Source organism: Mustela erminea, chromosome 3, assembly GCF_009829155.1.
Source record: "Mustela erminea isolate mMusErm1 chromosome 3, mMusErm1.Pri, whole genome shotgun sequence".
Classification (NCBI taxonomy): domain Eukaryota; kingdom Metazoa; phylum Chordata; class Mammalia; order Carnivora; family Mustelidae; genus Mustela; species Mustela erminea.
In genome coordinates, this window is record NC_045616.1 from 133714136 (window position 1) to 133729591 (window position 15456).

The following is a 15456-nucleotide window of genomic DNA, read 5'->3' on the forward strand; positions in this document are numbered from 1 at the left end:
AAAATTCAAGATTGCCAATATTTTTGGTTATCCTCTTGTTCTTACTGATGCTTTATAATTAAAGAATCAAAGCTAATGATGAGAAATACCTGGATTTCTGTAATTTAAACTTCTAAATTAAACATGAAATTCACAGAACAAAAGTTCTTAAATTTTCCTTGGAACAAGAAGAACCTGTATGATTATCTCTGGACCTCACTTGAGACAAAGTGTGCTTATGCCAAACTATTTTCTCAAGTCTGTCAACAGAGAGACATAATTTTCTAATTTCATAGCCATCTCTTTGGTGTGCTTGGGAATTAAAATTTATATTGTCTGTGCCTACTGTGAGAAAGTATTAATTGATTTAAACCAATGATTTACTGAGAGGAATGGAAGTAGGTAGGCAGAGGGAAATGGATTATGGAGACATATGTGATACACCTTCAAAAAGGCATATTTAATTTCCCATTCTTTATAGAAAAAGTACAGAAGGTAGAACAAAATAATGTTTTCTTGAGTAAGAATATGCTAAGGCACCACAGATTAAAAAAATAACAGTATTAGTGAAGTTCCATGGCTTACAGTGAATGATTTATATACATAGAAAATCACTAGTAGTTTTGCTTATTTTAACTGAGGAAGAATTTGGTTCCATAATTTTATGTGTATTTGGAAGCAAAACTTTGTTTTTGTGCAGTTTGCGGTTAGCTTTATTGAATGAAGCAAAAGAAGTGCGGGCAGCAGGGCTGCGAGCTCTTCGATATCTCATCCAAGACTCCAGTATTCTGCAGAAGGTGCTAAAACTGAAAGTGGACTATTTAATAGCAAGGTAATTTTCCTAGAGCTGTCTATGTTTTTAAAATTATGTATTAAGTTTCAACATACATATCACAAAGTATACAGGTTTTTAGAGTAAAGCCTGATAATTTTTAGAGATAGATACAACCAAGTACCCCATTATCCTGAATAAGATATTTCCTTCATCCCAGTCAAGTTCCCATGTGTCTCCAACCAGTAGTAAACATTATTCTGCCTTTTCTTATTGTAAACCAGTACTTCCCTGTTCTTGAGCATCATATGTTGGAAAAATACATAGTTACTCCTTCCTTAATGTTATTTGTCAGATGTATCTGTGTTGGTTTTTTTTTAAAGGCTGTATAATATATCATGTAATGAATAGACTATAATTTATTCCATTCTATTGGTGGTTTTCTAGGTTGCTTTCAGATTTTTGCTCTTTTGGATAAAGTGGCCCCGAACATTCTTATAGGCAGACATAAGCACTCATTTTTCTTAGATATATATGTAGGAGTGGAACGAACTGCTGGGTCATAGGTTTATGACTATTTAGCTTTACTACATACTGCCAGTTTTCCATAATGATTATACCGGTTTATATTCCTGCCAACAACGTTTGAGAGCTCCAGTCTCTATATTCTCATCAGCATTTGCTTTTAGTTTTTAATTGTAGACTTTCTGCTGTATTATTTTTGTGAGTGTCATTGTGGTTTTAATTTTCATTTCCCTAATGAGTTGTGATATTAAGCACCTTTCATTTGTTTGTTGGCTGTTTGAACATCCTCCTTGTCTTTTGCTCATTTGTAAATTGGATTATCTATCTCATTATATAGGAGTTCTTGATGTTCTGGATATGATTCCTTTCAGGTATATGTTTTGACAGTCTCTTCCCCAAGTCTGTCTGTTTGCCTTTTCTCTCTTCCCAATTAGTAGAACCCAGTTTTATAGTTGATGCTCTTGAGCTCTCTGGAAGATACTGTTCTTTGTTTTCTTCTAAAAGGTTTTATTCCTCTATATGTTTAATTAAGTGTCAGGTCATAATTCATTTTTATTTTTATGGATAATGAAGTACATTTTAGCAGGATTTATTTAAAAGATTATCCTCTGGTGTCTAGGTTAGTGACAGTTCTGTTGTAAACCAGGTACCTGGTAAGGATGGATCTGTTTTCGCATTCCCTTTTTCTTTTGTCTATTCTTGCCCGTTTCTATTTTAATGACTGAAGCTTGATAGTAAATGTTAATATCTGTTGGTATAAGTCTTCCAGTTTTCCTTCCTTAAGACTGTTGGCTGTTTTATGTTCTGCATTTTCATATGAATTTTAGAATCAGCTTGTCCATTTCCTTAAAACACTCTAGAATTTTAGTAGTAATTGCACTAAAATGCTGGATTATTTTGGGCTGAATTGATATCTTAATAACATTGACTGTTCTAAGTCTTTATTTATTTGGAACTTAATTTCAACAGTATTTTGTAGTTTTTTATGTAGAGACCTTGCACATTACTTGCTATGCTCTTTCTAAGGTATTTTTTTTTAATTTTTTATAAACATATAATGTATTTTTAGCCCCAGGGGTACAAGTCTGTGAATCACCAGGTTTACACACTTCGCAGCACTCATCACAGCACACACGCCCCGCAATGTCCATAACCCCACCACCTTCTCCCTCACCACTTCCCCCCAGCAACCCTCAGTTTGTTCGCGAGATTAAGACTCTCTTATGGTTTGTCTCCCTCCCGAACCCATCTTGTTTCTTTATTCTTTTCCTACTCCTCAAGCCCCCCACGTTGCATCTCTACTTCCTCATATCAGGGAGATCATATGATAGTTGTCTTTCTCTGATTGACTTATTTTGCTAAGCATAATACCCTCTAGTTTCATCCACGTTGTCACGAATGGCAAGATTTCATTTCTTTTCATGGCTGCATAGTATTCCATTGTATATATATACCACCTCTTCTTTATCCATTCATCTGTGGATGGACATCTAGGTTCTTTCCATAGTTTGGCTATTGTGGACATTGCTGCTATAAACATTCAGGTGCATGTGCCCCTTTGGATCACTACGTTTGTATCTTTAGGGTAAATACCCGGTAGTGCAATTGCTGGGTCATAGGGACCAGCATTTTCAACATTTTGAGGACCCTCCATGCTGTTTTCCAGAGTGGTTGCACCAGCTTGCATTCCCACCAACAGTGTAGGAGGGTTCCCCTTTCTCTGCATCCTTGCCGGCATCTGTCATTTCCTGACTTGTTAATTTTAGCCATTCTGACTGGTGTGAGGTGGTATCTCATTGTGGTTTTGATTTGTATTTCTGAGTGATGTAGAGCATTTTTTCATGTATCTGTTGGCCATCTGGATGCCTTCTTTGCAGAAATGTCTGTTCATGTCCTCTGCCCATTTCTTGATTGGATTATTTGTTCTTTGGGTGTTGAGTTTGCTAAGCTCTTTATAGATTTTGGATACTAGCCCTTTCTCTGATATGTTGTTTGCAAATATCTTCTCTCATTCTGTCAGTTGTCTTTTGGTTTTGTTAACTGTTTCCTTTGCTCTGCAAAAGCTTTTGATCTTGATGAAATCCCAATAGTTCATTTTTGCCCTTGCTTCCCTTGACTTTGCAATGTTCCTAGGAAGAAGTTGCTGTGGCTGAGGTCAAAGAGGTTGCTGCCTGTGTTCTCCTCAAGGATTTTGATGAGGCCCTTCATCCATTTTGAGTCTCTTTTCATGTGTGGTGTAAGCAAATGGTCCAATTTCATTTTTCTGCATGTGGCTGACCAATTTTCCCAACAACATTTGTTGAAGAGGCTGTCTTTTTTCCATTGGACATTCTTTCCTGCTTTGTCGAAGATTAGTTGACCATCGAGTTGAGGGTCTATTTCTGGGCTCTCGGTTCTTTTCCACTGATCTATGTGTCTGTTTTTGTGCCAGTACCATACTGTCTTGATGATGACAGCTTTGTAATAGAGCTTGAAGTCTGGAATTGTGATGCCACCAACTTTGGCTTTCTTTTTCAATATTCCTTTGGCTATTCGAGGTCTTTTCTGGTTCCATTCTAAGGTATTTTTTTATGATAGTATTAATGTAAGCTACATTTTTCTTTTTCATATTTTTTTGCTGAATAATTGTGAGTATTTGGTTTTGGTTGTGGGTTTGGATACTAAACTCTTACCTGTTGATCTTGCTGGATTCACGTTTAATTCTAATTGTTTTAAAATTTGTTTTAGAGTTTCTGTATACATAGCATTAATTGCAAATGATGACTCTTATTTTTTCCTTTCCAATCCTTGTATCTTTCTTTTTCTTGCCTTATTGTACTGGTTAATATTGCAGTGATTAGAAATAATGATAGTGGACAACTTTGTTTTCCTCTTGAACTCAGGTTAAAAGTACTCAGTATTTTGCTGTTACTTATGATACTTGCTGTAGGTTTTTTGTGGATTTTTTTATATTCCTTGTTTGCATTCCTGAAATAAACACCACATGTTCACTGTGTGTTTTGTTGTTTTTAAATATTAACTGACTTCAGTTTGTTAATTTTTGGAAGATTTTTGTAGCTAAGTTCATGAGAGGTGGTATTGGCCTATATTTTTTCCTTCTTCTAATGTCCTTGTTTAGGTGTGGTATTTTTCTTCGTAAAACAACTGGGGAAATTTTACTTTATTTTTATATTTTCTGGAAGAATTTATATAAGATGGATTTTATTATTTTTTCCTACATGGTTAGTAGAATTCACCAGTGAATCTGTTTGGGCATAGGGCTTTCTTTCTTAGGAAGTGTTTTTGTTTTGTTTTTTAAGATTTTATTATTTATTTGTCAGAGAGAGTGTACAAGCAGGGGGAACAGCAGGCAGAGAGGAAGAAGCAGGCTCCCCATTGAGCAAGGAGCCCAATGTGGGCTCTATCCCAGGACCCTAGGATAATGCTAAGGCAGCCGATTAAACCTATCCGGCCACGCAGGCCTCCCCTTTTAAGGAAGTTTTAAGATTATGGATTTCATTTCTTCAGCAGATACAGTACTATTCAGATTTTCTCCTTTTTTTAGTCATTTTTGAAGCTTTATTACTACATTCATATTTATAATTGTTAAACCTTCACATTGGACTAATCTTTTTATAGTTATGAAATGTCCCTTTTTCTTCCTGGTAATACTTCTCTTATGAGTATGCACGATATATTAAAATGGCTATACTCACTTTGATTTAGGGCTTGCAGAATATATCTTTTACTTTCTATTGTTTATGTCCATACGTTTAAGTTTCTGGCCTATAAACATCATATAGATATTTTTTGTTTGTTTTTAAATCTAGTTTGACTATCTAATTTGTCTTCTAGTTGGAATATTTAGACTCTGTCTAGTGGATTTTTATCTGTATGGTCTGTGGGCTTTATGCACTGTAATTTTGTGTATGTTTATGAGTTTTTTCATCTTGTTAATTTTCTCATATACTTGAGTTTGTTTGCTGTCTTGAGATTTGTCACATCCGTTCTTTGTTCTCATGTTTCTCCTTTTCTGTTTCTTTTGGAATTGTCAAGATTTTCTTTTCTTCCTCTATTAATACCTTGGTTATAAAATATTTTCTTCTTTTAGCAGTTGATATTAAGGTTTAGTGTTTTATTACAATCAGAACAGTTCAGGAAACCTCTTACAGTTTATATCATCTTCCTTCTGCTTTTTATATTACTGCTTTTGCTTTTATTTCTACATATAGTTATAACCCTACAAGGTAGTTTTGTTGTTGTTTTAAACTGGATCTATTGATACATACATATATATATTTTTTAAGATTTTATTTATTTATTTGACAGAGAGACAGTGACAGAGGGAACACAAGCAGGGGGAGTGAGAGTGGGAGACAGAGGCCTCCTGCTGAGCAGGGAACCTGATACAGGGCTCCATCCCATGACCGTGGGATCATGACCCTAGCCAAAGGCAGTTGCTTAACCAACAGAGCCACCCAGGCACCCCTATTGATACATATTTTTAAAGATCTGTTTATTTGAGAGAGAGAGAGCATGGGGGGAGGGGCAGAGGGAGAGAATTTTAAGCAGGCTCCCTGCTGAGTGTGGAGCCCAGTGCAGAGCTCTGTCTCACAACCCAGGAGATCATGACCTGAGCTGAAACCAAGAGCTTAAACCTGTTGAGGTGTCCCTAAACTGGAACTGTAGACATTTACCTACATTACTTACGTATTCCAGTATCCTTCTGGCATTTGTACATTTTCATTCATCTTACATCACTTTCTGTTTGATAAATTTCCTTTACTGTTCCTTTTAGTGCAGGTCTACTTAAGATAAATTCTTTCACCTTTTTTTTGTCTGTAAATGCCTCTATTTTGCCTTGATATTTGAAAGCTATTTTTATGATTGGCTCCTATTTTTTATGCTTTATATAAGTTATTATCATCTGGGTTTTTTGTTTTTTTTTTTTTAAACTTGGTGAACAGCAAGTAGTTCCTTCTTACTGCTTCTTCTGGCTACTTTAAAGGTTTTCTTCTGTTTTAGTCGTTCATTCTTCTCTCATATCCTCTCATACTCCAGTTATATAGTATTGAATCTGTTCACTGTCTCATATGTCTCTGATGTTATTTTCAGTTTTTATTGTTAACTTTTGGCTTCAGTGTGTTTACTTTCTACTCACCTGTTTTTTCCTCCATCCTGCTATTAAATTGGTCTCTTCAAGTTTTAATTTCAGTTACTGTATTTCTATCATTTGTTTTACTCTTATTTTAAAGATTCCAGGTCGCTGCTTTCTTTTTCCATGTTTCCTTCTATTTACTTGATCATATTTATCATAGTGATTTATAGCCTTCTTAGGACAACACCAATATGTGATTCATCTGCGTTCTATTTCTGTTGTTGTTCTCTTTTCTTGGTTTTTATTTACTTGGCCCTTTATTTTAAAGCATACCTCATGTTATTACATGATTGGATGTGAACATTGCATATTCAGAATATTTTACTCTGGGTCATGCTGTTTTCCTCTTACGAGAGTTAAGCTTTATTCTATAATGTTGGCTTATAACACTGATTTTGTTTAGTTTTAGCTTTCTCTTTGATCTAAGGAATGGCTGTTTGGGACCTCAAACGACAGTTGTTGATGTTGAACAGAACCTCTTCACCTTGACCAGTCTTAAGCTGAAATATCTATCTAGAGTGTTACATACCTGCTCAAATTTCTGCTTACTTCCTTAGCTTCCTAGGAATAGCTTTTTGTTTGGTTCCTTGGATTTCTTTTTGTTTTTGTTTTTGTTTTTTTCCACCCATCTTGATACTATATTTATTTATTAATTATTTATTTTCTCACCATAGCATATACCCTCCCAATGTCCATCACCCAGCTACCCCATCCCTCCCACCCTCCTCCCCTCCAGCAACCCTCAGTTGGTTTCCTGAGATTGTATCTCCCTCTCTGATTTCATCTTGTTTCATTTTTCCCTCCTTTCCCCCTAATGATCCTCCATCTTGTTTCTCAGATTCCTCATATCAGTGAGATATATGATAATTGTCTTTCTCTGATTGACTTATCTCGGTTAGCATAATAGTTCTGTCCACATCATTACAAATGGCAAGATTTCTTTTTTTGATGGCTGCATAGTATTCTAGAGTGTGTGTGTCTTCTTTATCTACTCATCTGTTGATGGACATCTGGGCTCTTTCCATAGTTTGACTGTTATGGACATTGCTGCTATAAACATTGGGGTGCATGTGCCACATCAGATCATTACAGTTGTATCTTTGGGTAAATACCCAGTAGTACAGTTGCTGGGTCGTAGGGCAGTTATATTTTCAACTTTTTGAGGAACCTCTATACTGTTTTCCAGAGTGGCTGCATGAGCTCGCATTCCTACCAACAGTGTAGGAGGGTTCCACATTCTCCACATCTCTGTTTTGCACAGTATAGAGATTGGCAAGTGCCTTGGAGAGGAGATTGCATGAAGATTTGCATTCACTTTCCTATGTTTACTTTTCTTTGGGATTTTTTTCCGTCCAGTCATGGCCACATTGGCTGCATTAAAGTTCATTCTGTCTCTCCAGTCTAGAAAGATTTTTGCTTTCTGCTAAGACTCTATTCCTCTAAAACTGGGGATTGACAGGTGCCCCTAGGGACAAAGCCTGATTGGATGTGGAGCTTGTGCATGTCTTTCCAGGGATCCATTGCCCTTTTAACAGTTTTCACAAGTATTTTGTTTACCCTTTACAGTTGTCTTTGACTAGAGGGGTGGTCTGATCCAGCCTCTCTGGTGTGGCCACAAATTAAATTCTATTATTTATTTCTTTATAAAATTGTTTTTAGATTTTATTGCATTCAGATAGAAGAAATTCTTCTTTGAGAAACAAACTATATGTATTAATCAATGCAATATTATATAATATTGAATAATATAATAGTGAACTACCATAAGTAAAAATTATTTGGCTACATAAACCAAAAACTCTTAAAAATTGAGTAATTTAATAAATTTTACAGAGAAGTGTTAGTTAAATGATACCTGATTGACCACTGATTTTTGAAGTGAATTTATAAAATTTATATTTGGTAAAATAGAATTATTGTGGCTATAATATGTGGCTATATAAGACTTTTAACATCATAATATATAAAATGTAGGTCCTGGTTAAAATCACTTTAAAAAAAAAAAATGGCTCCACACTGAGCGTGGAGCTCACAGCTTAAATTCACAACCTTGAGATCAAGACCTGAGCTGAGATCAAGAGTCAGTTGCTCATCCAACAGATATACCCATATGCCCCTAAAAAATCACATTTCAACTAAAATAAGGTGGAAATGTTTTTTCTTCACAATTTTTATAAAATCATGAATTTTTATCAAAAATAGGTGAATTGTTTTTCACTAGATTTCTGATACTTTGCTTTATGTGTATGTTTATTGTTTCTCTATTTTTGATGTATATAATTCTGTAAATTATTTACTATAGTCTTTTCTGGAGTTTTAAATGAGATAATTTTGAAATGCCTTATTATAACAAATATTTATCACAAGAGAACTGAATGTAAGTTAAGAAAATAAATGTCTGCTAGTTTTAAAATCATGTTAAAATTTTAAAATACCATATTAACATTATGAAGATGGGTCTGATCTGGTGGTATTATAAAAAATTGTTTAATAAGATTTTTATCAATAACTAAATATTTTGTGTATTATTTAGGTGCATTGACATACAGCAGAGCAACGAGGTAGAGAGGACACAAGCACTTCGATTAGTCAGAAAGGTATGCTCTATGTGTGAGAGAGAAGGCAGATTTTTGGTGTTTACGTTAAGTATTTTACATTTTTAGATTTAGACTATTCTGTGAAATCTTTATATTAAAATTTTAAAGGCTAAATTTTCATTAAACATTTTTGTTAAAATTATATGAGGTGAATAGGCCTGTTAAACTTAGAGTTAAGCATAAATATTTTGTGTAATTATTCTGTGTGATTGGGTACAGCTAGGACAATATTTTTTAATAAAATATTCACTGTAAGGAATACAGTTGTTGCCCCACCCCATCCCCACCCATTATCTGGAGTTTCAGTTACCTGAGGTCAACCATGGTTTTCCTTCTGCATATGGTTAGGTCTGTAGTAGACTAATGTTACATCACAATACTTACATCTTCACCTCACTCATCTCATCACATAGGAATTTTATCATCTCACATCACCACAAGAAGGGTGAGTACAGTACAATAAGCTATTTTGAGAGAGAGAGACCCTATTCATATAAATTTTATTGTAGTATATTACAGTTCTATTTTATTGTTATTGTTGCTAATCTCTTGCTGTGCCTAATTTATGAGTTAAACTTATTGTAGATATGTATGTACAGTAAAAAAAAAGTATACTTGACTTTTGAACTTCATGGGTCTACTTACGTAAATTTTTTTCTATAAATATAGAACTGTAAATGTATTATCTCTTACGATTTTCTTAACATTTTCTTTAGCTTCCTTTACTGTAAGAACATAGTCTATAAAACATACAGAATATGTGTTAACTGTTTATGTTATCAGTAAGGCTTTCAGTCAACAGTAGACTTTTAGTATAGTTTGTATATAGAGTTCAGTACTGTCTGTGGTTTCAATATCCACTTGGGGGTCTTGAAACATATCCCCCATGGAAAAGAGAGTGGGGAAGAACTACTGTATTTCTTCCTTAGTAGACACGTAAATGAAATTACTGCTTTTTTGATGTAGTATTGGAAAAAGAGGATTACTTGTTTCCCACTCTACTTCTTTCTTACTTGTATGCTTAGAGTTAACCATTAAAAGAATGTCACAGAGTATTACAGGCTGGTTTTGGGGTCAAATTTAGGTAGAGTCCATAGCAGTTTCAATAAGCAATTCAGTCCATAGCAGTTTCAATAAGCATTTTATAGGATAGGTCAGAATCTAAATTCTGCATTAGAGCGTGGTAAGGATAACCCATAATGCTTCTAATGAGAGGTTTTCAAGGAATTTTTGTTGTTAATTAATGTGATACCCTCATGGCAAAACACTGAACTAACAGTTAACTTGGTAAGGACAGTTATGTATGAATTTTTTCATGTTTCATCCTAAGTATCCTGTTTCATCCTAAACATTTATGAGACTTATGCAGTATATGGTTGCTTTAATGTAAAAGCATCATAAATTATTTAAAAAAATAAGATTTTTAACCCTTCTCTTTACTCCCCTTTGAATTCAATGTACACTTCAGAATGGTAGAGTGTTGAATTTGTACATTAACTAGATCTCCTCTTTTTCTCTTTTATTTCAATTGTCCAGCTTGGGGTTAGTAGTAGTAGCCACAGGTGAGCATAGTAAGGAAGAGGTAAATGGATGAATGGCTTAAAAGAAATTTACAATTCTAATAAGAGTAATATTGAAGATAGATTACAATATTTCTGTCTGTGGGTAAAGTGTCATATTGAGGCTATGATTTCACTCCTCAGATTTTTTGTTTCTAAGATTTTATTTATTTGTTTGACAGAGAGAGATCACAAGTTGGCAGAGAGGCAGGCAGAGAGAGAGAGGGAAGCAGGCTTCCTGCTGAGCTGAGTGCCCGAAGTGGGGTTTGATCCCAGGACCCTGAGATTATGACCTGAGCTGAAGGCAGAGGCTTAACCCACTGAGCCACCCAGGCACCCCTTGTAAAATGTTTTGGCACATTACAATTTAGCTTGTAAACAGCCCAGTAGAAGTAAATAGACACTTAACAATTTAATAATGCTGTTGCAAAAATATTTTTTTCTTCTGTTATCTTCTAAAACACAGAGTAATTTGAGGCAGATAACATTTGTGAATCCAAAGGCAGGAAAATTGCTTATACCTGATTAGGTAGGATGTAGACTCAGAGGAAGAATTGTGGTGTAAGGTTCCTCCTTGGTTTAGCTAAAAGAAGATAGAATTAAGAGGAAGCATACTTGCTGAATGAATAGTGACCTCTATTGGTTAGAGGAACTGTAATTTCAGTAGTATTTTTTTTTTTTTAAGATTTTATTTATTTATTTACAGAGAGAGACACAGCAAGAGAGGGAACACAAGCAGGGGGAGTGTGAGAGGGAGAAGCAGGGTCCAGAGTAAGCAGGGAGCCCTATGGGGCGCTCGATCTCAGGACCATGGGATCATGACCTGAGCCAAAGGCAGATGCTTAATGACTGAGCCACCCAGGTGCTCCTCAGTAGTATTTTTTAACAACCAAAGCACCTATTTTTTTTTTTTCAGCAACATCTTGGCAAGAGCTAGTAGAAATTAATGTTAATGTTATAATGGCTAGGTCACGATGGATTTTTTTGTGCATTTTGAAAGTTTTAAAATTTTCTATGTAAGTATTAATCTTATTTATTTTAAAGAAAACATAGAAACATTTGTTGCTTTAGGATAACTTTTTCATGGGTTTTCCTTCCTTTTTCACCTGTCTTCACTTGTCTCATTCATTTGGAAGATTTTTTGCTTCCATGCTCATTTTCAGTGTTTTTGATTTTTTTTTTTTCCCTTTCTCTCCAGTCCAGAGAATCTTTCCTGGTTTTTGTCTTTCTCTTCTTCTGTATAATTTTCCCACTTTTCAGCTGTTACTACTCTTTATCCCCTTGAAATTCTATTCACTGCCTGCCTGATTTAAGCCATCAATTTTCCTTATATATTATTTCTTTATTCATATAGTAAGAGATTAACATAGCACATATTTTTTTTACAGTTGAAGGAGATTCATTTAGGGAATTACTTGCCCTTGACACATAGGTTTATAAATCCAATAACATCTAATACAGATCACTTATCCCTACTCAGAGACCTATTATTTTGGAAATTGTTCACCTACCAGGCTTTATTTATTAAACAGTCATTAACTATATAATTTGTTTTCTTTCTAATTTCCAAACTGAAGATAATGTTATCTATTTTCACTATTACAAATATATTATTGCCAATTATACTTTTCATTTAAAGTTAGATTTATCCAAAGTTTTGTCACCAGAAACATACTATTTGCATCATGCTTTTTGAAGTATTAAACATAGACTATGGATTACTAATTTTACCTTTTGGCATAGCAACAAGTGATGGTTAGAGGGAGATTATCAGACATCTGTTGCAGTAAAGTGAGGAAGAATGAGGGCCCAAATTAGAGTTTGATGGGAGAGAGAATATGGATAGTGAATAAATTGGTAGGACAGGACTTGGTGGCTATATATGGGGAAGAGTTAGAAATGGAATAGTACAGTAGTGTGTTGACAGCTGTTGTTACCACTGACTTCCTTTGTCTAGGTACTGTAAAGTTGTATTAAATATAGTTCCTATTTGAGAGAACTGAGAATCTCAGAAACCTTAAATATTGTCATTTAATTGACTTATAGTCTGAATTATTAGGGGAAAATAGCCAACATTTTCCCATAGTAACAATTATTAACACTTATGGCATCAATTAGTAACCCTTAGAAATGTTCTTATGAAGAAGATTAAAATTGATGCCTGGATTTTATAAATGTTCTGTGGTTATAAACACCTTGATCTGAACAAAACAGGTTTTAAACATGTGTTATGAAGTAAATAACTTCTTTTTCTGATTCCTCCCTGTTACAGATGATTACTGTGAATGCTTCCTTGTTTCCTAGCTCTGTGGCCAACTCATTAATAGCAGTTGGAAATGACGGACTTCAAGAAAGAGACAGAATGGTCCGAGCATGCATTGCCATTATCTGTGAACTAGGTCAGAATTCTCTTCAAGTAATGAAAATGAAGCATTTTAGGAATGAATATATATATATATATATAAAGAATGTAACATTTTTTAATGTGATGTTGGTCAGAATTTTCTCCAAGTAATAAAAATAAAGTGTTTTAGAACAGATATAAGACTATGACATTTTAAAATCCTTTCATACATGAATTCTTAGTTATTGCTACAAAGATATGAAAAATTTAGTTTATAGGCCTATAAGAATTGTCCAGATTCCAGTGTTGAGAATAAAATTGCTTAAAGTCTGGTTCTCAGACATTAGTTAACCACACTATATCTTGATGTGGGTTAAAAAACAATCTATTATTATACATTAAAAAAAATCTAAATGCAAAACAAAGAGTGACGTGGGGAAAAACAGAAAAAAATGGATGAGCATTTAACTGATAATTGTAAAGAAAAAGAGTCTGAGTTACCAAAGAAATAAACAGATTTCAGCAGCTATAGATTTTGTTAAAAGGAAACAAACAAAAAAAACCGCTCAGTGCTGGAGCAAACAAAAAATAAATGTTACAAACATGATAGGTAAGTAACTTATTTATATGCAGATCAGCAGGCAAAATAAATAATTCTCAAAGAAACATGATTAATCAACATATTTTAAAAGTTCAACCTCACTTAAAACCAGAAAACACACTTTTAAATGATAAGAGATGATTTTTCCCACCAAAAGTAGAGCTTGTGTAGGTTACATTCACTCTTGGTATAATAAAGTTAATAACAAAATCATAAATTAAATTTAAGAGACTCAAACCCTATTATTGAAGATTTAAAGGTTCCATTTACAGTATATACTCATTTAAAGACTTATTAAAGTCAGAAAGTTAATCAAGAACATTTGAAAATAATAAAAATTTGACATGTACTGATATGCGATGCTTGGAAAGCTGTATTCAGAGTTAACTTACATAAAACGCTTTTATAATGAAGCAAAAAGCAATGAAAATAAGTGCATGAGCCCAAGAAATTTAAAAAAAAAAAAAAAAAGGAAAGAAAATCAGCTTCAGATAAGCAGGAGGAAAGCAACAATGAAATTAAGAGTCCTAATTAGAGAACAAGATTGATAATTTAAAATAATCTGTTAGTTGGAGAGAAACATACATGGATACCCAAAGATGTCCTAATGTTTGAAAAACATGGAAGTCAGAGAAACACAGGATGAATATACAAATGAGGAAGAAAGAAATGGGAATTTTCAAAAATTATGAAATAATTTTTATAAATATTTGAAAATCTTCTTGAAATGAATGGGTTTTTGGAGGAAATTTTATTTCCAGTTAACTCAAAAAGTAGAAAACATAATAAGATAAAAACCATAGAAGTACTTGATGAAATAATTGCCTTCAAAAAGACTTATTCGGGTAGTTTTGTCTTTAAAAAATTGTTCCAAGGAACAGAGTTCCTAATGTAAGCTAATTGAAAGTATTAAAATATGGAAACCTACCAATTTTTTAATGAGACTATCATTTTATATGCATATAGACATAGATATACATATACCCGCACCTATACACATACATAACATTCTAGAATCACATATATAACATTCTACATTGTTAACATTCTAGAATATTTCAGATTAGTACTGTATTATTCTTAATGGTAAATCTCTGTAAGTACTATAAACTTTTAATTCCTAATTAAATTAGTATTGCTAAAAACTTTGAGCAGTTTAGTAAATTAAAATAATAAATAATGTTTACATATTGTAGATGATGTTATCTAGAAAACTCTGAATCAGCTGAAAAACAGAACTTAACTAATTCAAGACAGGAGAAATGTGAAAATACAGATAGATTTATTTTGTATTTCAGTGATAAAGTTAGTAAATATATTAGGAAAAAAATACTATTTCCAGAGTAGAAAAGAAAACTATGTATCACAGAACTTAGTAAGAAATGTATGACTTGTGCCTGTGTTTGGGGGGATACTTTTTACATTTGAATTTGTCAAGTTAATTCTTAATAATGTAGAAATGAGAACATTGGTTGTGTAGTAGAGGGGATACTGATTGAAAAGTGGTATGAGGGAACTTTCTAGGATGATGAAATTTCTGTATCTTGATTGGATATTGGTTATAAGAATATAAAAATTCAAAATTTATTGAACTGTTCTGTTAAAATCTGTGAATTTTACTTTATGTAATTATACATACCACAATGTAGAAAAAAAACAGAAGCAACCTAATTCTAGAATTAGGCTAAGGCTAGACTAAACATGAGATATCCAACCATGAGAACATTTTTGAGAAACAATAATGAAGGGAAGGGAAAGGGTTTTGTTTGTTTTTTTTTTAATAAAAACTTATTATTAAGCTCGGTGATTAAGAGAGAAAAATGAAAAGAGATTGAGTTACAGACTATGGTATATAGGGAATTAGCATATCAGAAGAATAAAAGTCAGTTTGTGAAGCATGCTAGGATAATTGATTAAACATTTGGAAAAAGATTGAGTTTAT

At 33.5% G+C, this 15456-nt stretch overlaps 1 protein-coding gene and 1 long non-coding RNA gene across 10 annotated transcripts in view; one reads left to right on the top strand and one right to left on the bottom strand.

Moving 5' to 3' along the window:
• The window catches only part of RICTOR (RPTOR independent companion of MTOR complex 2), a 129455-nt gene that overhangs the window by 58359 nt on the left and 55640 nt on the right, over nt 1–15456 (top strand). For 6 of the 9 annotated variants that reach the window (XM_032337543.1, XM_032337546.1, XM_032337545.1 and 3 more), the window contains 3 exons: nt 680–811; nt 8947–9010; nt 12842–12968. In XM_032337543.1, coding sequence (XP_032193434.1) covers nt 680–811; nt 8947–9010; nt 12842–12968 — 323 coding nt within the window. Of the gene's footprint in view, nt 1–679; nt 812–8946; nt 9011–9423; nt 9456–12841; nt 12969–15456 lie in introns of those variants that run through there. The other 3 variants (XM_032337544.1, XM_032337553.1, XM_032337552.1) reach the window with 3 other exon arrangements.
• LOC116586959 overlaps nt 1–15456 on the bottom strand; it is a 77844-nt gene that overhangs the window by 57196 nt on the left and 5192 nt on the right. The gene's annotated exons all lie outside the window — the stretch shown is intronic.